The sequence below is a fragment of the Maniola jurtina genome, chromosome 6, assembly GCF_905333055.1.
Source record: "Maniola jurtina chromosome 6, ilManJurt1.1, whole genome shotgun sequence".
Lineage (NCBI taxonomy): Eukaryota > Metazoa > Arthropoda > Insecta > Lepidoptera > Nymphalidae > Maniola > Maniola jurtina.
Window position 1 is genome coordinate 9,398,938 of NC_060034.1, and position 15,060 is coordinate 9,413,997.

Genomic DNA, 15,060 nt, shown 5'->3' on the forward strand with positions numbered 1-15,060 from the left:
TTCATTATTCCTTTTATTACGGGCACCTATATAAAAAGGTATGATATTCAAATGCTACCATAATATCATTGCGTCACTTACTAATTCTCGAGCATCTAATCCAAAGGACTTTGTGATGGAACCCGATTAAATTAAGTTAGTACAGCGAAAAGGAGAGCCAATTTCGATTCACATAGAATTCAAATGAGCTTTTTATTCAAACACAGGAGTGGAGAAAACACTAAAACAGACGGTTCCGCACCATTGCCGCTGAAAAAAACGTATAGACGTATATTTTAAACTCGCGATCGCACACTTTGTGACTCTGCAAAAGACCCCGAATGGAACTGTAATGGGCTTCCATTGCCATCATAATTTTTCGAACATTTTACTTACTCTAAGAGGAAACTGGAGGCTGTAAATTTTAAGGGAAATAAAGAAAGGCGTCAGGAAGTATCGTTTATTTAAATAAAACATAGATATTATCTACATTCTCAGAAGCAAAGTCATAAATCGCTCTGACATCAAATTTTACATAATATTACTCTCTAAATATGTTATTAAAGCTGTAATTATGCTTTACATCCATCTATAAATCTATACTTAACTAAAATTAATAAATTTTCAAACCAATTTGCATACATTTAAACGTTCGTTATAATGATATGGCTTAATTTCAATCCTCTATATTTCGTTTACGTATGTGTTAGTAATAATTTTGTTAAATCAATGATATTCTAACTAAGTAAATTGTATTATTTTTTCAATCCGTTTACGATTACACACTTGATATGAAGTGATATGAAACTTTATATACCTACTTAAATGTTTGGTGATATGATATGATTTACAAACTAAACACTAAATTTGTTTTCTATTAATTATGCGTGCTATGTTCGAAAAGGATACATAACCGTTTAATATTTTTTAAATTACTTTATTTAAAAACTATAAGGTACTAAGTACAGATTGACAGCGAGACGCAGTTTGAATAATCTATCCGAAAATATTTGTTCTAAATTACAAATGGCTATACAATATTACTAACAGTAACAGTTCATATGAATAATATATTATGTATCTAAAAGTTATCTAATAAGCCTACTGTATATAGATAATTCAGCTCTAAAACAATTTGATTATAGACCCTTTAAATTACACTAACCTACTTAAAAGTACACTTTCTGTTCATAAGTCAAGCAATATACTTTTAACAAGACTGTACAAAAGATATATATACAAAATACTTATCCCTAATTTTCTGAATAACGTTGTTTAGATAAATAACTGCTAGTATAATATAATATTATTATATGAATGCCTGCCGTAGTTGAATCATAGAGGTTCAATACTGTGTCCAGGTTTTGGCTGAAATAGAAATAAGATAATCTTATTGCTGTACCACCAAGTGAAAGATAATAAAAAGAAAAAGTCTTATAATATTAATAGGTTTACGGTAATATCAATAAATTTAACATTGTATGATAAGGACTGACCTTTATAATGCATGTCTCGATGCATACTGGGGCAAGTTTTGCCTGGATACTGAAAAAAAGATTCATATATTAATGCTTTTTTTATTGATTACAATTTAGGTTTTGACTGCAAACTCGCACCTGGTAGTGATGATGCAGTCTAAGGCGGAAGCGGACTATCTTACTTCTAAGATAACCATTACACTTATACACTTAATACACTTCCATTACCCCTTCGGGTAATGGAAGTGTATTAATAATACGTCATATTACCCAATAAATGCGTATAATATATCTATTTAAATCATAGTTAACAATACAATCACATTTTACTCAATCTAGCCCGCGCGTTCGCCGTAGAAGCTTGGTAGGTACCTAAACGTAGGTATGTATATATGCTGTGAATCGTCATTCCTGTTTAGCTGGGCCCGCATATCATGCGGATGCACTCCCGTCTATATCTATTGTGCTTGACCCTTTCCCTACTCGTCCCCTAAACTAGTTACAATATCAACGTTGAGAAGTTGCTTTCAAGTTCGCGGTGCAGAAAACTTGCTATTATGTCGCTATTAAAATATATAATATTCGTATGCTACCTGTCTAGTCTGTAACAAGACTTGCAAGTATTTTTTGCTTGCGTTTGACGACAATCATGCCTAATTAAAAGCAATGACAAGGTCTAAGTTAGAGCGCGCTTACTTAGAAGACGCCTATGCAGCCTTGCCTTGGAGGTATTTAGGATATACATGCCCAGGTGCTGGAAGGACACTCTACTACGGTTCGAATCAGAAACGTTGAGCAAAAACGTTTTGTGCGAGTAGATTTGATGTCGACCACATAAGGATGCCAACGTTCAAGGTTTCTCGCTGTCCTGTGGTGGAATAGTGAAGGAGGAACCAGGTCGTCAATTTTCTGAGCACACTCTCCAAAGTATATGAGTCCATATGTATTCATCTTACCTACGCTGTGTAAGTATGTGTTCTAGTGGAAACTATTATAATATACTTCATATAAGTAGATTGATGAACTCACACACGTACCTTGCTCAAGTCAAAGTCAATGTTAGTCCGCACGGCTCGGTGGTGAAGTGGTTGCGGAGGTCGGAAGTTGTTTCCGAGGGGTGCCTTCGGGTGCCTCGCATCCCCCTGCATCAATCGCCTTAGGGCGTGCAACTAAAGTTGTAAATAAATTTAATTAACCGCACAGTTTGTGGAACAGTAGCTAACTTTTGAAATTTGCGAAAGAGCTTTCGGGGCTATTTGGTTTAAGTGTGAAACAATGGCGTATATGTATAGCTAAAATACCCGTAACTTAAGCATAAGCTAAGTTTTTATATCACACAAACATCATTTATTTTGTATAACTATAAGATCTATAAGTCTGAAGAAATTTCGGGCACTATTCAACATACTTAAGATGTTTAAATGCAGCAAGAGCCTGTACATAGGAAATTTTGAGTGAGAAAAATGTGAGAATGGATAATAAGAGATGAACGATGGTAATTATTCTGTAGGCAACACTAAAACTATCAGTTCGGTAAGTAGTGAGTTTACACTTTTTGAATAATTAGATCAAACTATCCGGTAAACATCTCTCAATATTTCCTTTAGGTTTTCGGGTGGATTTAACGTCCACGGTAAACAATGGATGATGATAGCCTAGATGGCTAGAAAAACCAACATCCAAAAGTTTTTTCTTAGTAGGTATATGCATATTATACATAGATAGATATACAAGATTTGAGTTGAATTGAAATTTCTTCGTATGTAGGTAGGATAGTTGAGGTGTAGTGTTGGTATAGCCCCCAGGTGGGATTAACGGGCGCGAGGCACGCGAGCCCGGTATCTCATTCCATCGCTGTTTACGCCGTATTAAACCGTTTGATTGTGATTATAGACATCACTGCGGAGCTAAGAATTGTGGATTGCCGAAAATGACTCGTACGTTTCCTTTATTGCTTTATTAACTTCCACGGCTTTTTCAAACATCACAACAAAAGCATGGCAATACGTTTCTACCACACACATTCACTGTCTTTTTTCAATGGTTTAAGAACGCCTTTTAATCACACTAGTATTATAAAGGCGAAAGTTTGTGTGTATGTGTGTATGTTTGTTACTCTTTCACGCAAAAACTACTGGGTGGATTTGGCTTAAATTTAGAATGGAGGTAGATTATACCATGGCTATTTTTTATTGCGGAAAATCAAAGAGTTCCCACGGAATTTTTGAAAACCTATATCCACGCGAAAAAAGTCGCGGGTTAGTCAGAAATATTTCTTAGTTCACAATAAAAGATACCTATATGATATTAATTTTATAATTTGTGCTTCAAAGTTAAATTAAACTTTAAATTGTTTCGTGCGAATGCTACGTACGTAATTCACGTAAATTAGGAACCGAAAATGCAAGTGATAAAGTTGTAGCTCCAACCGCGAGGCGTTCGCCGAACTACCCGCAAGATTGCCGGCAGTTTCCACTAACACTTAATTTCCCCACTAACAAACGGAAAACATAAACAATGATTTATAATAACAGCCATACAACGGCACTTTCAGTTTACTTTTAACACGTACATAATTCACGGCGGAGTCTTTGTCTAAAGGCGAGGGACGTGAGTTGTTTATTGTAGCGTGAGCACAAATGAAAATGTTATTACGTTGGCCTCGACCGCGGCCGGCTCACGGACTCGGCTCATGCTAGATGTGCCGTCACTGGGATTTATCAAACAATCCGTACCTATACATACGTAAGAATAGCCGGCTAAAATTGTAGTGGGCTCTTCTCAGACCTGGGCGCGTTTGGAACCCTCGTAGCTAAAGTTTTAAGTTTACGTATTTACCACTATATCATCTTAGAAATCTAACAATTCTGACTATCAGAAGGCGTACAATAGTACCTACTTAGAATAAATGATTTTGATTTCGATTTTACACAAAATTGAAGTATTCATTGTGTCTGTGATTTAGAAAGCTGCCTTTTATGAAGTAAATAACTATGGGTTTTCGATTATGCGTCGTATTCCTCATTGCTGAAGGTCGTCACTCGTGCTCTCTCTCTATTTATCTCATAATGGTAGCGGTTTTCTTGGGATAGTGATGCGGTGGGTTCCCAGGCCTTTTCGCATAAGAGTAGGCACTCTTAAGTTTTACGCTTATTATCATATGTTAGTGATAAACATTTACATACATACACATTACATACGCTCACTTTTTAAATTTTGGTGCGTCTATCTATTTTTCTTTTTGTCTGGGTATCTTCAAAACGGCTGAACTGATTGACTGACTGTCTCGCCTAAATTGATGAGGTATTGTGGAGTGCTATAAGCTACTTTTTCTTTATTAAAAACAATTATTTCGCGCTGAAGAAGTTGTGCAGAGTTACTTAAAAACGTACAGATATACATTTAAGACTATATTAAGTAAAATTAGTCAACACAGTTAATTTCTTGTACCTATATCTACTTTGAATGCTACTTCTATCTAAACTGAATTCAAGCATTATGGTCTACAAGTACAAGTATTTGACGTTTCAAAGTCAAAGTCAAAATCATTTATTCAAAGTAGGTAGGTACAATTGTACTCCTTTTGATGGTCGAAATTGTTAAATTTGTATGATATAGTGGTGATAATTAATTACGTAACTTGAAACTAAAGCTACGAGGGTTCCAAACGCGCCCAAATCTGAGAAGAGCCGACAAAAAACTCAGTCGGGTATTCTTTTTTTTAATTATCACCTTTTTCAAAAGTACTACACAGGTATTATACGTTTTTTGAATAAAAAAAATCTATTTCAAAATTACGTGGAATAGTTAACGTATTGTGTTCCATAATAAGGCAACTAATGAACTAGTTATTTGTTAAGGTAATTACGTTTGCAAATCACGATTTAAAATAGCAAACTATTCTTAATTTCAAATTAACTTCGAGCCACAGCCGGGGTCCTTGCTTATGAATATTATTACCGCTATGCCAGATGTATGCAAACATGAACACTGAACAGGTTTTCAGTTTGATTTACAAGTACCGGCTCGTATAAACGTAGCAACGAACGTCGAGTTTAAATTTGAGTTACCGCAATTGAGTACAGCATAGTATAGCTCTTATATATATTATATATAGGACATAGGTATTGGATCGTACCTATTACAAAACTTGTATGTTATTAAACTATTTATTTGGTACACATAATTAAAATGTCCATCTTTATTTTGAGAAATTTTATGATATGAATATTGAATAGGTATTGTGGGCTCATTCCATGAGAGATAGTCATTATAGCTATAGCCATGTTGTAAGTATATGAAGCATGCTGATAATGATTTATATAAGCTCCAGAGTTGGACCCTAATTTTTTGCAACACTAAACTGTTTTGCAATACATTGTATTTGCAAGCCGAGATGTTAATTATAACACCTTTTAATAAAAAATCGGCCAAGTACGAGTCAGACTCGCGCACCGAGGGTTCCGTACTAGTCTATTTTTTCGTCATTTTGCACGATAAATCAAAAACTAACATGCATAAAATTACGTACAAATCTGTTATAGAATGTACAGGTAAAGCCCTTACATACTATGATGCCCCACTTGGTATATTATTCTTACTTTGAAAGTTGAAAATACTAATTATTTGTTATAGTCAGACAGAACAGACAGACAACGAAGCGATCGTATAAAGGTTCTTTTTTCCTTTCGAGGTACGGAACCCTAAAAACGAGTTTTGGGCAGAGATTTTAGACAAGCGAAAACTCACTCTCTTTTTTTTTTAAAGAGTATCAGCCAAGTTTATTATGCTTACTAATATTCCCCTTTCCCCTCCAACTAAGCGTAAAGCTTGTGCTAGTACAACAATAGTGCAATGGGTGGGGTTTGAACCGGCGTCCTTTCGGCTTTCAATCCGCTCCTTTAATCGTTGAGCTATCGAGGCCATAAATATACGTATATGTACCTATGGATGGAATATTCAAAGCATTACACGAACCTGTTGTTTAGTGATATAAATGGGTTTGTTAATAATAATCCATGTGACGGTCTCGTAGCAGGCGGGCGCAGTGGTAGAGCCATCGTACGTCATGTAATAGTCCGTCTCTGGCAGCAGGCCTCGGACCGACAGCCGGTTTACTGGCATTTCCGCTCCTATGAAACAATGTTATCTTTGTATTATTCCCGTTTTACGTTTTAGTTGGAATTAAACACAGAATTATAAATAAGGTAATAGAAATGGTATCTGTTGTCTATACTTCTATATAACATAATTGTAAAGAGTTAAAACTTGTAAGTTTATAATATTGGGGGTAATGCCCGGAGCCAATGATCCGAAAATTATGTCAATGATAGATAGCTACACTATCTCTTAGTGCTACAATTACGATATAGAGGCTATAATTATGATGTGATATATAAAATAATATACGCAGACGACGACAAGGCCAAAAGGTTGTCTTAAATAGGTACAGCGTGTGGTCGATTTTTATAAGTAATTTATTCATATAACAAGTGTAAATTAAAAATTTTCAACACCCCCGACAAATCATTTTCAAATAAATAATTATGTATATCTAGGCAACGTCCGTCTTGACAGCTTGACATTTGTCAATTGACATAATATTATGAACCTAACGGTTATGTAACCTTCTTTTCTACAAGAAAACTAGAAAAGAGCTGATAACTCTTAAACGGCTGAACCAATTTTTTTGGATTATAGCTAAGAACACTCTCGATCAAGCCACCTTTCAAACAAAAAAAACTAAATTAAAATCGGTTCATTCGTTTAGGCGCTACGATGCCACAGACAGATACACGATACACAGATACACAGATACACACGTCAAACTTATAACAACCCTCTTTTTGGGTCGGGGGTTAAAAACAATTGGAAAAAGTATAAAAATCAATAAGTTATAATTCAAACACTAAAGTTATGCTTAATTTATAATAACGCAGTAGCATACCTACTGATGTTTCACTACACCTCTGCTCGGTTAAAACTTTACGCGCTTTTACTACTTCTATAACAGCTATTTTGAATTTTATGGAATTAAACCATAGTTGGCATAATTTCAAATTATTTCTATCATACTATGTTAATACTAATAGGTGGGGTGGCAATTGGCGTAGAACAAGTATTGTTATTATTAATTAATAAAGCCCAAATCAAAGGATTATTTTCGTTTTTAATTAGGATTTCACACTATGCAAAAAGTAAATGATATTGGACTAGAAATGTCCATTAGCGCATGATAATGGTGCTAACTAATTCGGGCATATTTCTGAACTAAACTAAATTGGCAGGTCTAAAAGTAATATTTCCCTTTTATCACAGAGAAAATTGTAAAAATGTTAGCACTATTTTAAAACAATCCTTTTAGCTTTTTCACTACATGATGTACTTTACAAAATTTAGTAGTACAGTACGTACTACTAAATTTTGTCCTGAACTTACAAATAAATGTTATAATTTGCACAGGATCGTATTCGTATACTTTTTAATTTTTGTTATTGATATAAACAATCAATCAATGAAATAGAATATTCTCAAAGCCATTTAAAGTTATTGCTTCTGAATATAACGACGTTTTGAACGGTGATAAGTACCGTAGAAGATAATAGATTTATCGCCGTAGGGAATAAAAATCCCAACTCAGAAGGCAGCTACGCAAACTTTCAAACGGTCGTTGAAATTGCGTTAAAAGTTATAACTTACCTCCGTACTTTATATTTTCTAACTCCTCCGTTAATATCCTGAGCTCGGGATTTGATAAATCTCCAAGCTGAAAATAAATGCATCTTAAGAAATTGTACGATAACTGAGCAGTAATAATCTGCTTCGTTAAGTTTTGAGTTTCAATCCGACTGAAACTAATTGGTATCGCTTCAAGCTATGACTAATTATATTAATTCTTAAAAGTAACGTGTATTAAAACCTGAAAGAAAAACAACTTGCGGTGTGATGGAAACTGTATGACAGGAAGACATAATGAAAGCGCACGTAAACGTGTATGATTTCGGCTGGCTCATTTTTTGTGCAAAGGATCAGTCTTGGGCATGATTCGAACAGCAAATTAGGTAGATTAATATCCTAGGTATAAATTTTACTGTCACATTAAAAATCTGTCGAGGATTGGACATTTTTCTGTCGCGATGCGCTACCGTCGCATTGTGTGTGTTACAGCTTTAATAATTATATTCCACATTATCATTTTACCTACTAAAGGAAATTTAATGCAAATATCATTGCAGAGCTGAGCATTAGTGTTTAAGCGAAAGCAAACTAAATGTCATTAACCTGGTAAATAGACCAGGTAAATTTAATTAATACAGGTAAATAAGTTTAGAGCAATTTAGGCACATAGGTGTCTCGTGTGAGCAAATTGCTTGCTTGTGCATGTTTCGTGTAGCATGCAAGTTTGGGGAGATATGAGTTCCGTACCCAATAGGAGAAAAATCTGGTCCATATTAGGAGGTAGGTACATGGTCAATTGATTATATCTCCATGCTTATTTAACTTTATAGCTAATTAGCTTAATAGTGACGTTTTGCGTAACTGGTGGCTCTGGTTTGTGTGTGTGTGTGTGTGTGTGTGTGTGTGTGTGTGTGTGTGTGTGTGTGTGTGTGTGTGTGTGTGTGTGTGTGTGTGTGTATGTGTGTGTGTGTGTGTGTGTGTGTGTGTGTGTGTGTGTGTGTGTGTGTGTGTGTGTGTGTATGTGTGTGTGTGTGTGTGTGTGTGTGTGTATGTTTGTTATTCCTTCACGCAAAAACTACTGGACGGATTGGGCTGAAACTTTGAATGGAGATAGATTATACCCTGGATTAGCACATAGGCTACAAACCTACATCCACGCGAACGAAGTCGCGGACATCAGCTACTGAATAATAAAACTGCCATACCCCTTTCATCTTAGACTGCATAATCAGTTCCCACAGGTGAGATTGCAGTCAAGAACTAGCTTGTATTGGAAAAAAAACTATTTCCGAGAGCTAGATTGGGTTGAGATTTAATTTCGTGCTTTACGAATTCTACTTTGTTTAAGGATTTTTCACAGATTCCGGGCCTAATTCGTGAGCGCGTTAAAGATATATGACGAGTATATTATATAATGTGTGGAAGAATATTATACGTGCTGTGTGTATGCGTCTGTGCAAGGTATAGATGTAAACCTACATACGTCTGACATATATTGTGGCCTAAGCTAAATCGGATAACTACGTTATCGGTTATCGGTTAGCTAATCGGTTGGCTAAAAATTAATATACACATAAATAAACCATTGCGCCAGTTTTTTAGTTAATATTTAACTGCTTATCTAGTTAGAAACTTTAAACACTAGAAATCTTGTGCTTATATATCTTCCAAGTAGTAATTTAGAAGCAAAATACCCTATCTCTATAAACATTGCTTGCTTTCACAGGTATCGTATGGCGTGCAAGCTTAGGGAGATATGAGCGCGCCAGCAAACACCCTGAAACAACAGCCTGCCCTCATTAAGGAGTAAACGGTCGAACAGTTACTTTGCTATAAGAAAACAGTCGTTTGAACGGCGTTAAGTCTACGCAACTAATTGCTATCAGTTTATTGAGTCTGAGGTGTTATAGGGATTTTTAGGGTTCTGTAGTAAAACATAGCTTATAGTTTCCTCCAGTCTGTTTGTCCGTCTATCTGTGTGTCACAACCATTTTAAAAAACTTTTTTTTTAATTTTCTAGTTTAACCCTTAAAATTACCCCTAAATTAAAAATTCATATATTTACGTTACACGTTTATGTTTGTCAGATCTATTAAGTGTACCAGATTTCAACTTAATCGGTCCAGTAGATTTGGAGAAAACTGGCTGTGACAGATGGACAGACAGACGCTTTTTCATTCAAACGTACGACACGGTAAAAATACACTGTATAGCAAAAATAAAACATATTTTTATATAACGGTCAGACAGCTCTTAATTTGAACTAATAGCTTTGACTAATCCAATGCCGCGCAGAAAATACCAATTTACTTAATTAACTACCACTATTTTCGGGGAGGCAACGGATAGGTGTGGCTCGTTGATAACAATTCGCCGATAACTATCACCTTGGATCCCTATTCAAACATGATAGATATTGATAGATAGATAGATAGAACACTTTATTGCACACGAAAACAGATATAAACGAAACACAACACAGAAAGAAGAAAACAGAAAAAACAATTGTGTGCAAAGGCGGCCTTATTGCTTGGATATACCTAATTCATTATTTTTCAAACACAGGTAAATGTTACTTTATTTCAAACCAGACTATGTACCTACTTGAAGATGGTATCAAAGTTCAAATTTATTAATGGTAATAAATTTAATAATAAACTCTACTTGATTTGTAGGCTTATACGTATTGCCGAAACTGTCATGTGATATGTTGATATTCATTACCTGTATTTATAAAAAACAATCATACTAGTCTTAATTAAAATAAATAGCGGTAAAGTTGGTAAAACTCAGTACTTTATTGAAGTGTTTTATCTAGAAATAATATAATAATAAATAATGAGATACTTACTTGTAACAGTAAAGAAATTGAAACGATTCCTTGAGCTTTGTGAAGAGCTTCTGAGAAGTTTGAATACAGTTGTGAATTGAAACCAAATATTTGAATCTGAAACAAACATAATTTTTTAAAGGTATACATAAACTTAAGTAGTGAAATCATTCGCAGATTTGAATGACAGAATGAAGTCATTTGCAGAACAGGTGTAAATTAAAAATTTATAACACCCCCGACAAGTGAAGGTTACAGTAACTAGAAAAGAGCTGATAACTTTCAAACGGCTGCACCGATTTTCTTGGATTATAGCTAAGAACACTCTATATCAAGCCACCTTTCAAACAAAAAAATAACTAAATTAAAATCGGTTCATTAGTTTAGGAGCTACGATGCCACAGACACACAGATACTCAGATTCACACGTCAAACTTATAACACCTCTCTTTTTGGGTCGGGGGTTAAAAATTTAATGTTCAAGGCCGTAGAGTCGAACCATTTGCGTCAAATCATGATTCAAAGCTTTATATAGAACTTCTACTGTACAACGTATTGTTATAAGACGAATTTTCTGAGACACAAGACGTTGATGCACGTCGCGTGCAACCTCGCGCTCGTTTATGTAACAACCTTATTATTTAGGTATCTTATCTTTTTAATACCTAATAAAAAAATTAACATTATAAATTGTTATTTTGGTTAACAGGGCTCTCTCCGTCACTCGTTTCCACTCGTTTCATACAATCGTAGTTCCAATTTCATTTGAATATTAAGCAACCATAGTCCATGAAATTTTGCAGACATATTCTAGAAACTAATATCTGTGTCTGTGGTGTTTTAGATTTTTCTAAAAATATGTAGTTTTAAAATTACAGGGGCTCCAAGATTTGTATGAAAATTTTAAGACCGCGTAACTTTAATATTATCTATTTAATAAGGTACGACAGGACTGTCATAAACGTATTGTATAACAAGTGTAAATTAAAAATTTATAACACCCCCGACGATCCAAAGTATTTGAGTTTTCCAAAACATCATTTTCAAATAAATAATTATGTATTTAGGCAACGTCCATCTTGACAGCTTGACATTTGTCTATTGACATAATATTATGAACCTAACGGTTATCTAACCTTCTTTATCACAAGAAAACTAGAAAAGAGCTGATAACTCTTAAACGGCTGAACCAATTTTTTTAGATTATAGCTAAGAACACTCTCGATCAAACCACCTTTCAAACAAAAAAAAACTAAATTAAAATCGGTTCATTCGTTTAGGCGCTACGATGCCACAGACAGATACACAGATACACACGTCAAACTTATAACACCCTTCTTTTTGGGTCGGGGGTTAAAAATGAATAAAAATATTTTTAACCCCCAATCCAAAAAGAGGGGTGTTATAAGTTTGACGTGTGTATCTGTGTATCTGTCAATGGCATCGTAGCTCCTATACTAATGAACCGATTTTAATTTTGTTTTTTTTTTTTGAAAGGTGGCTTGATCGGGAGTGTTCTTAGCTATAATCCAAGAAAATCGGTTCAGCCGTTTGAAAGTTCTCAGCTCTTTTCTAGTTACTGTAACCTTCACTTGTCGGGGGTGTTATACATTTTTAATTTACACTTGTAAAAAAAACCAAGCCATTGTGTCAGTAGGCGGCCGATGTATTTTAGGTTAATGGGTGCATTCGATTTCGCCACATTATGCTTTGAGCTTTAAAACACTTGAATTAAAATAGTAGTGATAATTTTTATATAACGAACACGAGTGTTCTCCATCTTGAATAAAAAATTTAATAATTGTCTCTTAAATCCATATTTCTATAATAATATAAACTAGAAGAGGCCCGCGACTTCATCCGCGTGGATTTAGGTTTTTAAAGATCCCGTGGGAACTGCTTGATTTTCCGGAATAAAAATTGCCTATGTCAATTACAGGGACGTAAGCTACATCGGTACCAAATTTCATACAAATCGGTTAAGCGGATGGGTCTTTAGGAATCACGTGGGAACGCTTTGATTTTCCGGGATAATAAAGTAGCCTATGTCCGTCCCCGGGATATAAGCTAACCGTGTACCAAATTTCGTCAGAATCGGTTAAACTGTTGGGCCGTGAAAAGGTAGCAGACAGACGGACACAATTTAGCATTTATTAACTGTATGGATGTCTGCCTGCTAGTATTCTACAGCCTATCCGTTTAACCAATTTGACCTTTGATACAGATATGGCTCAGTATCCCGGAGTCGGACTTTTTGTCCCAGAAAATCAAAGAGCTTCCACGCGATTTTTAAACCTCCGTCATCATCTAGTCAGTAGTAATAATAAAGTTTCATACCTATTATTAGTATTTAAATGTTTTTGAGGATACTTATTCGTTTTATTCTGCTGTTATTATAATAAGGAATAAGGATATGAAAGAAAAATAAATCCTTTTATAAATAATCGCATGATTTTAGGTTTAACGTGGTTGCGTGAGAATTTGTCACATAAATAAACACGAGGTACACTTGAGTTGACTCGCAGTCGGTCTTGGGTATTACATTAGGGATTTAGGCGCCTTGGGGTAACGCACAGCCGACGCGCGAAACATCTGTTACGCCTCTGAAACTTCTTATGAAAAATACCAATATCCCAATGTTTTTAGTAGATACTTTAATAACAAAGGCATAAGACCTATTATCTAGTCCTGAAAAGTTTAAAGAGAAATAACCCTAGCGCACTCACCAGCAATTTCAGTACAAACGTAGTTAGAACAAATATATGCAAGCAAGGCTAGTATGTCCGTGATCTTCCAGATTTTTGTAAAAATGTTCGATTTTAAAGTTACACGGGCTGAAAAATTTCCAAACAAATCTTGAGCGGCTGTAACTTTGAAACTACACATTTTTATAGAAATCCCATAAACCACAGATACAATTTTTGTTTCTTAAACGTGTCTACAAAATTTGATTGCATTTGATTGGTTAGTAAGTATTCAAATGGGGACCAAACTAAGTTTGTACGGAGCGCTAGGGCTTCTCTTAACACCTTGTTTCACCCCAAAACTCTACCGTAATAAATTGTTTGGATAAATATAAATAAAAACAAATCCTGCCAAGAATAAGCACATGATTTTGGATAAAACGCGGCTGCGTAAGAATTTGTCACATAAATAAACACGAAGAACGCTTGAGTTGGTTCGCAGTCGTTCTTTGGGATTACATTAGGGATTTGGACGCCTCGGGGGTAACGCAAGGCCTATGTGTGAAACATCTGTTACCCTCAGAAACTTCTGCGGAAAAATCCGCGACATTCTAATGTATTTTATATAGGTTCGTGTAACGATTTTATAAATTAACCGAGACATAAGTACTGAACTGTTGTTTAACTTTGTTAACTTACAGGGTAATTTACGAGTAGCAGACATGTAAGAGAATACATCGAGTAGATACCTACTTTACAAAGCTTTGCGCTTTGCTTAAATTAATTGCTTCGGTAAGTTCGGTATCACAAATACAGAACATAATGATTATTTCATTATACTCGTACATAGTTTCTACTCCATTTGAATCCTATTATCATTAATTAAATTCAATAGCGGAAAATCAATTATATCAAAGATTTTGAGTTAATTTTGTCTTCTTACATGCATTCTAGTCTACTAAATATCTGATAAGTATGTACCGAGTACGATGTTTGTGCGCAATTAATTATTTTTTGTTAAATAAACGGGACTCAAGGGGTTAAAAAAATTAAGGTTGCCTGCTTTCCGTAAAGCCTATGTCACCCTCAATGACCCTTTAACTATATCCATGCAAAAAATCACATCGATCCGTTGCGTTGCTCCGTTGCGACGTGATTGAAGGACAAACCAATAAACCATCAAAGTCAAACCAATAAGCAAACACACTTTCGGATTTTTGAAATGGGTAGTGATAATATAAGGATTCATCATAATCTATTATAACATAAAAAATCTGAAATAATCTGCTATAGCAGGTTTTTCAGGGATAGTTACCCTTAGATAGTTGTAGACCTAAGTCAAAGTCAAATCAATTCAAAGTTCAAATTGGGTACCATTGTACACTTTTTAATTGTCAATTTTTGAATTTGT

General features: G+C 34.9%; 1 protein-coding gene across 2 annotated transcripts in view; it reads right to left on the reverse strand.

Annotated features, from left to right (window-relative positions):
* Positions 1-431: 431 nt before the first annotated feature.
* The window catches only part of LOC123866393 (carbonic anhydrase-related protein 10), a 45,045-nt gene continuing 30,416 nt past the window's right edge, over positions 432-15,060 (reverse strand). The window contains exons 6-11 of one of the 2 annotated variants that reach the window (XR_006796180.1): positions 10,987-11,082; positions 8,157-8,223; positions 6,435-6,589; positions 2,495-2,612; positions 1,476-1,524; positions 432-1,347 (exon numbers count right to left, since the gene is read on the reverse strand). Coding sequence is in view for 1 of the 2 variants with exons in the window: in XM_045907929.1 (XP_045763885.1) it covers positions 1,325-1,347; positions 1,476-1,524; positions 2,495-2,626; positions 6,435-6,589; positions 8,157-8,223; positions 10,987-11,082 (522 nt within the window). In the remaining variant the exon portion in view is untranslated. Of the gene's footprint in view, positions 1,348-1,475; positions 1,525-2,494; positions 2,627-6,434; positions 6,590-8,156; positions 8,224-10,986; positions 11,083-15,060 lie in introns of both variants that reach the window. The other variant, XM_045907929.1, reaches the window with a different exon arrangement.